The 12,905-nt window shown below is 43.8% G+C and overlaps 1 protein-coding gene across 2 annotated transcripts; it reads left to right on the top strand.

The window, feature by feature from the left end:
• Nucleotides 1-981: 981 nt before the first annotated feature.
• myoz1b (myozenin 1b) lies at nucleotides 982-12,443 on the top strand. 2 transcript variants are annotated; one of them, XM_033611925.2, is made up of 6 exons: nucleotides 982-1,132; nucleotides 4,400-4,486; nucleotides 9,589-9,755; nucleotides 9,848-9,911; nucleotides 10,020-10,206; nucleotides 11,818-12,443. In XM_033611925.2, the coding sequence occupies exons 2-6, from the start codon at nucleotides 4,402-4,404 to the stop codon at nucleotides 12,050-12,052; spliced, it is 738 nt and encodes a 245-aa protein (XP_033467816.2). In that variant the 5' UTR covers nucleotides 982-1,132; nucleotides 4,400-4,401; the 3' UTR covers nucleotides 12,053-12,443. The 2 variants fall into 2 exon arrangements, with proteins under 2 accessions (XP_033467816.2, XP_033467817.2); XM_033611926.2 differs by having other exon boundaries at nucleotides 995-1,132; nucleotides 9,851-9,911.
• The last annotated feature ends 462 nt before the right edge of the window (nucleotides 12,444-12,905 follow it).

Here is a 12,905-nt window from a genome sequence, read left to right as displayed (position 1 = left end):
GGTTTAGGAAAAAAGAAGAGGACCTTACAGGACCCGAACACAGCTCTCTCAAATGGAAGTTGGTGACCCAGTCGTCAAAATCCGGCACTTAGGCAGTAACTTCCATTGTCAGAAACCAATGAAAAAAGGCATGATATGCGTCCAGTTGCCGTTATAGTTTATTGGCGAAAGTCCACGAGGGGCGGGCGGGATGGGTGGTGGATGGATCCAACAAACACTGACCTTCACCTGAGAGTGTTCACGTCACATAAGATTCTAAGACCAAAGCCTATTCTTTTTCCTAAACCTGTGTTTGTTGTTGGAGGAAAAAAAACATCAATTCATGGGGCTGTACCGACGTAGTGTGTTTATTTTGAACAAGACTGTAACAGAAGTGTATCTTGAAAGAAGACAATGCATGTAACAGGCAGAATGTGACACGGTGTCCAAGAACATCAGCAACCAACGCACCCAGGGTACCTTTCACGTCGATATGTAGACGTTGAAAGTCTTTGACCAAAATGTCAATTTGTGATGAGGTCGGAGTGAGAATGTGCTTTTTTTGTTTCCAACCCCGCAAGTCGCTGCCCAAGCGCCGGATTTCGGATTGAGACTGGGCTCCAAACATGGACCTTTGTTTCCTCCCTATCAGATTTCCTTAGACTGGTCTGGCACCTCTGTTCCTGGGTCGACAGGTGGGTGGGATTGTCTTTTTTTTAATTCTGTGTCTGTTTATCAATACTCTGTATATCTTTATTGAATCACCAATACAAATACCTTGTTTAAATTGTCACATTGACCTTTCTGTATTTTTCTAACAGATAAAGGTGGTAGATAAAAAAGAGCATCTCAGTTTATTATTATCACTGATCTTACCAACCTCTGAACTCGAAACACCACACCCACCTCCCTCTTTACCCCCCACTCACTTCACCCCCACCCTCCCCTCCCACCCCTGAAGCCAGGTCCACAGCACTGGAGCAACCCTGCTGATAGGGTTTCACTCTCTCCAGGACGAAGAGGAGGGCAGGCAGTACAATACAAGCTGTGGGACACAAAACTACCTGGGAATCTATATTCCTCTTCCTCTGAGCCGCACCTTCTCTGGGACCTTCTGGGACCTGTGTCTTCCCGTGGATACCCGGGTCTTTAGGTAAGACACTAGAGAAGTGATAATGTGTGAGGGCATTGATGAAGAAATCTCTCTCGCACGTGCCTTGAGTGTTTGGGGATTATCTGGCACTGATGGCCACTGAGTTGTCAAATAAATCTGGGTCCTCTTTAAGTACAAGGAGACAGTTACAGTTTAATTAAATTCCTGTGGTCAGCAGATTTCAGCTGCAGGAAAAGCCTCTATCTGTGGTCTGTGGAGGCCTCTGTAACTGGATGAATTAATGAATGAGGGAATCAGAAGCAGATGCTCAACTGCATGTTATATATTTGACTGTTTGCTTTGTTAAAAGTCAAACTTGCTCAAGAAAGGCTTTTTATCATACACAATTAAACATGGATATTGCGGAATTACAATTTCTCGCGTCAAGTAAATGTAAATTATTGAAATCTGAATCACGGCAGCCAGCTGGTGGATGACTTTTCTTTTCTCCCAGCAGCTTTTTCTGCACCTCACACTGTGACAGGTGAGGAATGTGGCCCTCTGCAGTGGAGTTTTTAGTCTGCGGGTATGGATGTATGTGTGTATTTGGGAATGTGCTTACTGATGCCCTTCCTGCCCAGCTGTCCCCTCGAGATTTATCAGGAGCTAAAACAGGCCGTCGGGGGGACAGGAGCGCCTCTTCACTCACAGGGGCAGTAACAGGACCCAGGCCCACGCGCCACTCCTGTTGTCGCCATCTGTACAGCCTCCATCTTGCCGTTTTCCCAGAACATCCAAAAACACCTGTAATCTCCACTTTTTAATCCACGGCCACTGACTCGCATTAATCACAAGGGAAAAGCTGTTTAAAGTGCAAATCTGCGTGTGTGCGCACAGTCCCACTCACTGCGGCACTATAGAACATGGGTTCATAAAAATAGCTTGCACAGGACTGAATCCCTCGCAAGGAAATGAGCTTCAATTACAGCGGATGAAAAGCAATTACATTAACTGTCTCCCTGCAGACGGGCCCCGCAGCTTTCTCTCTTGTACTGGGACTCACCTCCAGCCTTACATAATTGCTTTCGACCTGTGCAATAGACAGCGACATACTGCTGGCCCCCATCTGAGTGGTTAGTCAAGAGAGACACGAGCTGCCACCGGGAATTAGTGTCCTCAAGGGCATGCAGGCGGGAGGGGGGGCTATACACAATGTTTAAAGTGTGCTTAAGTTAATTAGGGAACCCAGTGAGGTTCCTGCTGGAGCTTGCTAGAATTCAAGACGTGATGTGCGACCTCATCACACTGAAACATATCTTGGAAATCACTTTGGATGCTCTGGGGAAATATTTATGGAAAAGTTAAACACTTTTGTTGTATCACATTTCACTGCTGCTAAATCTGGCATGATCTCTCCTGGACTCCTGAGAGACCAAATACATTTAAGCATTTGGGGAATGATTCTTTATGTTGTCTCTCTTTCAGAATAAGATCCATTTACTGACTACAAATCAAGTCAGGTCAATTTATTATGAGAGAGCATATTTTTTAAAACGTTGACCAAATGTTTTACAGAAAATTAAAACTAAATAATACCATTAAATACAAATTAAATATAAAAAGAAAAAGCAAAGTTTTGATAATGATGAGTGAGTGTTAGAGACATTTCATGAGTTAGCCCCGCCTGCTTGGCGTTTCACACAGAAACTGTGACTTAAAGTGGTGTATTTATTGCGAGCCCTGTCTCAGTCCGAAGTCGTATAAATCTGGCGCTTTAGCATTGACTTGTGGCGTCAGACACCAACAAAAAAAGGTGTCCTTTAACGTCAGCATGATACGCGGCCAGTTGCCATCATAATTTAATGGTGCCTGGTAGCGTCAGAGGGAAACAGACAAGGATGAAAATTAAGGTGACGGAAGTCCTACTGGGGCAGGCGGGAGGGGTGGTGGATGGGTCCAACAAACACTGACTTTTACCTGAGATAGAGGTATTTGTGTCCTGTAAGATTCTAAAGCCAAACCCTGTTCTTTTTTCCTAAACCTAACCACGTGTTTTTGTTGTCGAAGGAAAAAAAAAAGTGAATTTGCAGTGTTGTACCGACATAGTGCGTTTATTCTGAAAGAGACTGTATGTAAACATTAAAGATTAAGATTAAAGACTAAAAGTTTTTTCCGAACGTGGCCTCACTCTGAAGTCGTCGAAATCCGACGCTTGGGCAGTGACTTGGGGCGTAAGAAACCAATGGAAAAAGGCATCCTTTAATATCGGCATAATAGATGGTCGGTTGACGTTATAATTTAACAGTGCCTGGCGGCGTCAGGGGGAAACGCGGCGGGACAAGGACAAAAGTTAAAGCGGCGAAAGTCCAACGAGGGCGAGGAGGAGGGGTGGCGGATAGGTCCAACAAACATCGACCTTCACCCAAGAGAGTGGTTCATGTCCCTTAAGATTCAAAAGCCAAACCCTGCTCTTTTTTCCTGAACCTAACCACATGTTTTTGTCGTTGAAGGAAAAAAACGTCAATTCGCAGTGTTGTACCGACGTAGTGTGTTTATTTTGAAAGAGGCTGTATGTAAAGTTAAATTTCCTGTGAAAACAGAAGTGTATTTTGAAAGAAGACATGTAACAGGCAGAACTTGACCCAGAACGTTAACAACCAACACACCCAGGGTACCTTGCACGTCGTATGTGGATGTGGAAAGTCCATGACCAAATGTCAATATGTGACGAGGTCGGAGTGAGAATGTGTTGAACATTCATATGGAGTCATGTTACTGGTCAACGTGACGAATGTAAATCCAAAACCCTCTCTCCTTTTAGCTCAGTTTTTGGTCTCCACCAACTCCTGAAGGAAATATCTGTCTCTTTAGCGACTAAATGATCCACTGCGGTATGAGCTAGTTGCTAACATTGTCTGCTGTTTGGAGGAGAGCAGGCAGAGTACAATGTGCTGAAAAATAAAGCCAATGCATAATTGCCAAAAACTGCAGTTCCTTGAATGGCCACTAGGGGCTGGCTCAAAGAGCAAGTCAATCCAATACAGCAGGAGGAAACATGTTTACAACCTGGTACAGAAATGGTTTTGGTCTCTATAGCTAAAAATACTGATAAGTGCAGCTTTAAATCTTAAAATCTAAACAAATCAAACTTTTACTGAAACTTTTCTTGTTCTCTTGAGTGTGAAAGTTCAATTTTGACCTTGTTAGTACTTAATTTGTCCTTTGTACTGTACATGTGTAAAGCAGCTGTCATGCTTTTTCTAAAGACTGGTATGTGATGATTACAGTTATGATTATGAGGTCATCATTTCTTGTTCTGTCCTTTAGCCATGCCTCTCAACACTGATGCCCCTTCTAACAAGAGGAAGAAGGCCAATAAGATCATCATTGACCTGTCCAACGTCAGCCAGAATGGTAAAACACACACACAAACAACGTACCAATCACATCATCATATTCACACATGACATGTTAACGGGAAACATTTTGCTGGTCATCCTCATCCTCATTCCATAAAGACTTGCCTCTGTCTCCCGTGTGATCTGATTATCCAGCTCAGTAAATGTCAAATCCAATTGCAAGTTTGGCTCTGTGGTGTCTGCTATCTGCACAATCCCTGTGTAAAATGAACTGCCTGGGTGTAAATCGCTGAATGTGGTCTTGTGATACTACAGTTAGATAAGAACACACACATACACACACACACACACACACACACACACACACGCACACACAAACACTGGTTCCAAGCAGTAACACAATATCTAACATGCATGTGGCATCTCCTGGAGGGTTGTGGGTCATTATCAGATGGCAGAGAAGCCACAAATCTGTCAACATTGGAGGCAACACAAAATACCAGACGGTGATTCTGCTCCCACACTATCTGTTTGAGATGACTGAAGTGGAATCACTGCAACCTGTAAAATCGTGGGGAGGAAGGGGTCCAGTTTGGGGACCTCAGAACTGCGTCTGCTTTTTGCAGATGATGTGGTTCTGTTGGCTGCATCATCATGGATCACCTCCTTAAGGTTGGGAGGGAATTACTGCTTCAAGCGAAGAAGTTCAAGTACCTCCTGATGACAAAGCTCATGAACGACATCACTTTAGAAACACTGATATGATTCTCATGAGACAAATGTGACGAATCTGTGGTATTCATAAACGCACCGTGCCAATTTTCTCTTCTGGCGACTGGGCTGGCGACTTTACTAACTACAACTATTTTGTAGAGACATTCATGTTGCCTGGAGAAAGAATTCCAGTTTCTCTGGTGCCACCTTGAGGTTGACATAAAAATAATAATGCTTTTCAGTGAAATGTTGCAACATCTATTGGATGGATTGCAATGAAGTTTAGAGGAATGACTCTTGCCTCGTCCATCAGGACCTGGGGCAGATCATGGCACAGTGGGCCCCTGGGCACAGACATGCACAAGGCCCCACCACTTCTCCTTCATGGGAGCAAAACACACTCGGTTTTTAGACACAATAGTTTTTAGCCTCTTTTTGTTGTTTGGCGTCTCTTTGTTGTCATCACATCTTTCTGAGGTTTTGTGTCTCTTTGTAGTTGTCTTGTGTCTTCTTCTTCTCTTATTTTTTGTCTCTTTGTGGTCGTTTTCCCCCTTTTCGTCGTCATCATGAGCCTTTTGTATCTCTTTGTAGTTATTTTGTGTCTCTTTGTGATTGTTTTGCCTCTGTGAGTCACCATGAGTCTCTTTGTGTCTCTTTGCAGTTGTTTTGTGTTTCACTGTGGTCATTTTTTGTCTCTTAGTGGTTGCTATGCCCCCTCCTGAGTCTCTTTGTGTGTCTTTTCAGCACTTTTGCATCTTTTTGTAGTCATTTTGTGTCTTCTTGTGGTCATTGTGTGTCTCTTCGTAGTAATTTCAAATCTCCTTGTCGTTATTTTGTGTCTCTTTGTGGTTGTTTTGCCCCTTTTTGTAGTTGTGAGTCTCTTTGTGTGTCTTTGCAGCTGTTTGGTGTCTCATTGTGGTAATTTTTTGTCTCTTTGTAGTCGTTTTGTGTCTCACTGTGGTTGTTCTGCCCCCTTGTGAGTCTCTTTGTGTCTCTTTGCAGCTGTCTTGCGTCTCTCTGTAGTTGTCTTGTCTTCTTGTGGTCATTTTGTGTCTCTTTGTGGTTTCTTTGCCCCTTTCTTAGTCATCATGAGTCTGTTTGTGTCTCTTTGAAGTCGTTTTGTGTCTTGTGGTCATTTTGTATCCCTTTGTAGTCATTTTGAATCTCCATGTAGTCATTTGTGTCTCTTTGTGTTTGTTTTGCCACCTCGTGAGTCTCTTTGTGTCTCTTTTCAGCTTTTTTGCGTCTCTTTGTAGTCATCCAGTGTCTTCTTGTGGTCATTTTGTGTCTCTATGTAGTTGTTCTGAGTCTCTTTGTAGTCGTTTTGTGTCTCACTGTGATCATTTTACATCTACTAGTAGTCATTTTGTGTCTCTTTTCAGCTGTTTTGTGTCTCTTTGTAGCCATCTTGTGTCTTGTTGTGGTCCTTTTGTCTCCCTTTGTGGTTGTTTTGCCCCTTTTGTGTCATCATCATGACCTTTTTGTGTCTCTTTGTGGTTGTTTTGCCACCTCGTGAGTCTCTTTGTGTCTCTTTTCAGCTGTTTTGCATCTCTTTGTAGCCGTCTTGTGTCTTTTTGTGGTCATTTTGTGTCTTGTGGTTGTTTTGGCCCTTTCTGTGGATATATATATATATATATATGTATATATATATATATATATAAATTCTCTCTACCATTGTTGTGCCTATTGTGTCCTTGGCCATTTAAACTTTGCCACTTGGATAACTACAATCAGACGCAAAGATGGCCAAATTGCACTCAGCATAAAACATTATGGCTGTATTTGTACTGTAGGCCTGGTATCATTAGTGCAATATTTTTTTTTAATCGGACTTTAACAGCAGACAGCAGTTCAAGTGATACACAATTCATGGTGCTATCAGCGGCTGCAATCCGCTCTTTGTTTTAATGTGTTTGTTTTCTATCGGTAGCAGAACTGACATTCACTTGTTGCATAATATATATAATATATCACCAACCACACTACACTGTATTCTCTGCTAATCTCTGAGCATGTCCTCTGCAGTCTGAGCGTGCTCTGAGTGTCTGTGCACATGCTCATAGCTGTCATTCAACAATCTGTTGATGTCTTTTCCCATTTGTGTCCTTTGCTGTTTTCGCTACCGCTCCTTCTGCTGTCACATCTGCAGTCACATCTGTATCTTTCCACCAGTTTGTTTTCAGTCAGTCAGTCAGTCGGGAGCTTACCCTGCTTATCCCTTATTTTGCTCCAGTTAATGCCCACTCATCTGTCCATCATCCCTGCCACTGTGTCGCTCTGACATTTGTCCCATGCCTGCATGTTGTCCGTCTGTCCACCTCCTGCCTCTGTCAGTATGTCCAGTTTCCTCTCAGTCAGCAGCCAGCTCCAGTTTCACATTCTTCTGAATTAACACTCTAATCAATATCCCCATGGGAGAGTTCTCTCTGCCCAGCAGCCTCAATTATTCTCCCTCTCTCCCTCTCTCTCACACACACACACACCCACTTGCACAAGCCTGATTTATGAGGTACTGCTAACAGCTCTCCGCAGCATTGCAATGCCAACTCCCCACTTTATAGATGTGTTCGTGCGAGTGTGTGTGTTGGTTTATGGCTGGACTCCAGGTGTTATGAGTGATATCAGAGTGTATGTGGTGGATGAGAAGAGTGTTTTATGAGGAGCTCTGTGGAGCAGTAAAATCCATCAGATCTCTCCATCACTGGAAGAGAGGAGAGGAGTGGAGAGAGACTGAGAGAGGCAGCGTGTTATAAGGATTTCCCTCCATAAACAGTTCCACCAGAAAACCTGCCGTGACATTCCCCAGTGCTCCTTTCTTCCATATTGCTTTGGCCTAGTAACCCCTACGACTCCCCCTGGTTTCACACACACACATCCTCTTACACCATACAACGGGTTTCAACTCTAATTCATCACAACAAGGTTAGTACAGGAGCCAGAGGATATAAACACGCCCTTTACTGTCTTATACAGTCCCCATTTAATATCAGATATATAGTGGAAGGTAAACCCACCTTTTAATTTACCAAATGGGTTCAGCTGATAAGAGAGTGTATGGCACGTCCGCCAAGGTTTTAATACCAACCACAAAAAAAGCTTAAATACTGTTTGTCTGCGCAGAGATAAATCATCATGGGACACATAAGCCAGATTTCTTCTATTCAAGTATGTGCATTAGCTCATAGAAAATATAGAAAATGTTTTAGTGTTAATAAGGGCAGCATGGTGCAGTGGTTAGCACTGTCGCCTCACAACAAGAGGGCTCCCAGTTTGAACCCAGGTTTGCATGTTCTCCCTGTGTCAGTGAGGGTTTTCTCCAGGTACTCCAGCTTCCTCCCACAGTCCAAAGACATGCAGGTTAATTGGTGACTCTAAATTGTCTGTAGGTGTGAATGTGAGTGTGAATGGTTGTCTGTCTCTATGTGTCAGCCCTGATGACCTGTCCAGGGTGTACCCTGCCTCTCGCCCAATGTCAGCTGGGATAGGCTTCTCCGTTCTCTTCAGACTCCATTGAGAAAAACAGTGATTTAACATTGGAGCTGCTTGTCTTATCACTGCCTCTATCAAATAGTTTGTCTGTGTTATTGTGGTCTTTGGCATTCAAAAGGGTTCATGCGTGATCACCAAAGTCACACAATAGCACAAACTAACTAACTGACGAGGCAGCAGTAGATCAGCAGCTCCTGTGTTCAGAGAGCTAGAATCACTGTATTTCTCAGTGGAGTCTGGTGGCTTTCACAAAAGCATAGATGGGGAACTAAAGCTGGCAATGGGCTGTCTGGTGGGAAGGTAACGTGGTGAATTTTGTTACCTTTGGACAGAGCCAGGCTAGCTATTTCCAGTCTTTATGCTAAGCTAAGATAGCCTAAGCGAAGTTAACCAGCTGCTGGTAGTAACTTCATATCTACTGTACAAAAACGAGTGTGGTATCGGAATTCTCATCTAAGGGTGCTTTCACACCTGCCCTGTTTGGTTCAGTTCAACTCAAGTTTGTTTGCCCCCTAAGTGCAGTTTGTTTGGGCAGGTGTGAACACAGCAACCACACTCAGGTGCACCAAAACAGCCAGGCCGAGACCTTCTTGAAGACATGGTCTTGGTCCGGTTACAAACAAACTCTGGTGCAGATCGTTTGTGGTGAGAATGTGTTCCAACCTGGATCTGAACCAACTGAGAACATGAGCATGTTACTGTCCTGGAGGATTATTAATGTGCACCTCCTCCTGTACTGCCTTAATATGCACATTCAGCACATCCAATGCATCAAAACATTGTTTTCTAGTTGGAGCCGCGCCTCGTTTTCAAACTGTATGGTTTGACTAAAATGAACAATGACAGCAATATAGTCCACGATGAGCAGCGCTAAAATCAACCTGCGTAGTTGTCCCTCCATATCCAGTCCCTTCATTATGTCCTCCTCCTCCTCTTCTTCCCTCCTCCTGTCAGATGATGAGTCAGACCCCGAGGCCACTGAGCTCGACCTGGGCACCAAGATCAAGACGCCCAAGGACACCATGCTGGAGGAGCTCTCCCTGCTCACAAACAAGGGCTCCAAAATGTTCAAGATGAGGCAGCAGAGAGTCGAGAAGTTCATCGTGACCAACGAGAACAAGGTAAGAACGAAGAAGAGGAAGGGAGTGTGCGTGTGTTTGTTGTGTGTATATGTGTGTACTGATCGGACTATATTTTCTTTTCTGTCTTCCAGCAGAACCTCGAGAACCTGCTCATGTCTCCTCCCCCTGTTCCACCAAAGCCTGAGATAAAGGAAGGTAAGGTGCACTTTGTTTATACTTTCAGTATTTCTTTCTGTTAATACTTTGCATTTTAATCTCTCTGGTACTTCCCCTCTTTTTCTCCGCTGTCACTGTGTGTCTCAGTGGTGGAGGAGTTGGTGGATGAGCAGGAGGAGAAGGTGAAGAGGAGGAAGGAGTATGTGCGCACCTATGTATCCCCATGGGAACGGGCCATGAGGGGCAACGAGGAGCTGACAGCCACCATGAAGTCCTCCATGCCAGGACCCATTCAGAGACACCAAGAGCTGCCTCATTACAAGAGCTTCAACAGGTACGCATGCACACAAATCATCATCATCTTGTACTGACTATGTTTCCTGTTACGCAGTTACAATGACATGAACGTTTAATTCCAGTCAGCCTATAAAGTATCACAATAAAACATGCCATTAATCAAACAAATTGCCAGAATAAATGTGGCATTGTTTGTTTCTGCAAACCATGGATATATAACATTTGTAGATATGTTGAGACGTTACGTTTTGAAGACACTGTGTTTAAGATGTGGTTATGTTTAGACACAAAACCCACTTGGTTCTGGTTAGGAAAAGATCATGTCTTGGCTTAAAATACCCAGTTTTGGCCAGGTGGCAAAATCCAACACATTCTCATCCCAACTTGTCAAACATCGCCACTTGATCAATGGGCTTTCACGTCGACAGGAAATGTACAGTTTCTGCTTGTTAGAAGCATACAGTCTTTTTTAAAATAAACTTACAATGTCAGTAAACACCCCATATTTATGTTTATTTCCTTGTGTAACAAAAGCACGTGGTTAGATGGACAAAAAACATCATGGTTTGGCTTAACATTCACCGGGAAGCAAAGAGCGGTCTCCCAGGTTAAAGTCCAGGGTTTGTTGGACCCATCCATCTCCCCTCCTCCCTGCATTGTAGGGACTTTTCAGCTCCTAATAATACTTTGTTACAGGTGGCGTTTGAATCTGACACTCTCCTGTGGCGTTAAACAAAACTTTGTCAAATGTTTCTTCTTCTTCCAGCCTGAGGAACAAACTGTTACCTGTGTCTCTTCATCTGCCCAAGTTCCTGTTTTGCTTGTGTTTTAAATAAAGGTCATTACCGGCTATCGCTGACTTCCAGAGCGCCTATGCCTAAATACACTCGTCACACGTAATATGACATAAATACATCACTTAAGTGATATAAGTACGTGACAGGTGGATGTGAGTTACATAACATTACATTAAAATAGCACTGACATTTGGTTTCACACAGGACACAAACAGCGGACTCCTAGGTGAAAGTCTGCGATTGACCAATCCACCTCCCCGCCCTCCTGCTGTGCGTGGACTTCCTTGCTCTTTATACTTTGACAATTGGTCTCAGCATCAAATACTGCCGGAGACGTCTTTACAATGCAGTTGAAAGCCCGGAGAAAGAGACGCCAAAGGTTGCTTTTGGTACTGCCGTGACAGAAGTTCGGAGTTTGTCGACCGTGGAATTAGAACGGGCTGGGGTACTGGTGGCACATTGGCCGCTAGAATTGTTGTTGTTGTTATGCCCATGACAAAGTCAGCTTATATGCATGTAATCAGAACTACATCACTTTAGAAACATTGATTTGAAACGTACAAATGTATAATATCCTGGGTTTGCAGTAACGTACAATGCTAACTTTTTATATAGCGACTGGGTTGTTCGGTAAGTCATCAGTGCAACCACCAACCAATGTTTAACACAGGAAATGAACTTTTTGTGCAAACAAGTCTGTCGGTCTTTGTCAGGTGGTCATTTTTAGAAAATCATATATGCAGTGTGTTGATGTCATATGTCCTTGTAACAAGATCAGGAAGCTAAATGTTGTTGTACTGCTCATCCCTTGTTTCTCCCCAGCTTCATATTTCTTCCTCTTCTCTCCCCAGGACGGCACTGCCGTTCGGTGGCTTCGACAAGGCGCCCAGGACATTGACCTTCGAGCTCCCAGACTTCAACGATGTCAACGAGGACCCGGAGCCTCTGCCCTCCCTGCAGGCCGACATCCGCTCACGCCCCTCGTTCAACCGCACGCCCATCGGCTGGATCTGCAGTGAGGAAAACTCACACATCCACATGGACCTGGACAACATCCCCTTCGACGGAGAGACAGACGACCTGTGAACATGCATGCACACACAAGCAGTACATGCACTGGAACTCATACACACATGAAGAACACACCGTTTTGAGTGTATACATGAGAGCATTAGGCACAGTTCATGATTTATACCCCATACACTGCCAACATAAAGCACTGTTAGAACTGCTGAGGCTCCCATGAACACATGCTTTAATTACATGGAAATGATTTTAAAATGAGTTGATAGAAAAGGACAGAGTATCTCCCCGTGTCTCCTGTGTGCTTTCTAACCCTTTCAACCCGAACCATGATTGAGTCTTACTATGATTTTGCATACAATAAGCTAATGTGAGACCTGTGTGAACAGATACAGATGAGCATTCTGCACTCTTAAAACAATGTATTTATGCAATAAAGTTCCCCTTTACAGAACGTCTGTCTGCTTCTGATGTTAACACCACTATCTCCAAGGTCCAAAATGAATGAAGTGGCTGCTTGAGGCCCACAGCCATCAAACAACAAGCAACAATCACAACTCTTAAAAGCCTCTGTGGGTTTTTGTCTTAATCTCAGGATCCATATCAGAAGGGAACCTTGAGCTTTGAACTTTCTCAAAAGGAGGGTTTTATTTACCCACAACTGAGGAAAACTATTTTTGAATTCTGTAACAAAGACCTGAGGGCTGTTCTACGAAGTAGGATTTGGAGTTAGCGAGGTAACTTCAGGGTTAACTCTGGGTTTTCAGCACTACGAAGCTGGTTAACTTCAGAGTATCAGATCACAGCCTGTCAACACCCCGACCTCTGGCCAGTCAGATCACTGAGGAAAAAAGTATCCATGGACAAGAGTCCAGAGTCTGAGGTAAAAAAGAGGAGCCTATGCTGTTAGAGGTCA

This window comes from Epinephelus lanceolatus, chromosome 21 (genome assembly GCF_041903045.1).
Source record: "Epinephelus lanceolatus isolate andai-2023 chromosome 21, ASM4190304v1, whole genome shotgun sequence".
NCBI lineage: Eukaryota > Metazoa > Chordata > Actinopteri > Perciformes > Serranidae > Epinephelus > Epinephelus lanceolatus.
Note: the sequence above shows the minus strand (reverse complement) of the source record. Positions and strands in the feature narration are given on the sequence as shown.

Coding starts and splice junctions, on each gene's coding strand:
- myoz1b (XM_033611925.2), top strand. CDS start 4,402: ATGCCTCTCAACACTGATGCCCCTTCTAACAAGAGGAAGAAGGCCAAT. Junction 9,756..9,847: donor TCGTGACCAACGAGAACAAG/GTAAGAACGAAG, acceptor TCTGTCTTCCAG/CAGAACCTCGAGAACCTGCT. Junction 10,207..11,817: donor CATTACAAGAGCTTCAACAG/GTACGCATGCAC, acceptor TTCTCTCCCCAG/GACGGCACTGCCGTTCGGTG.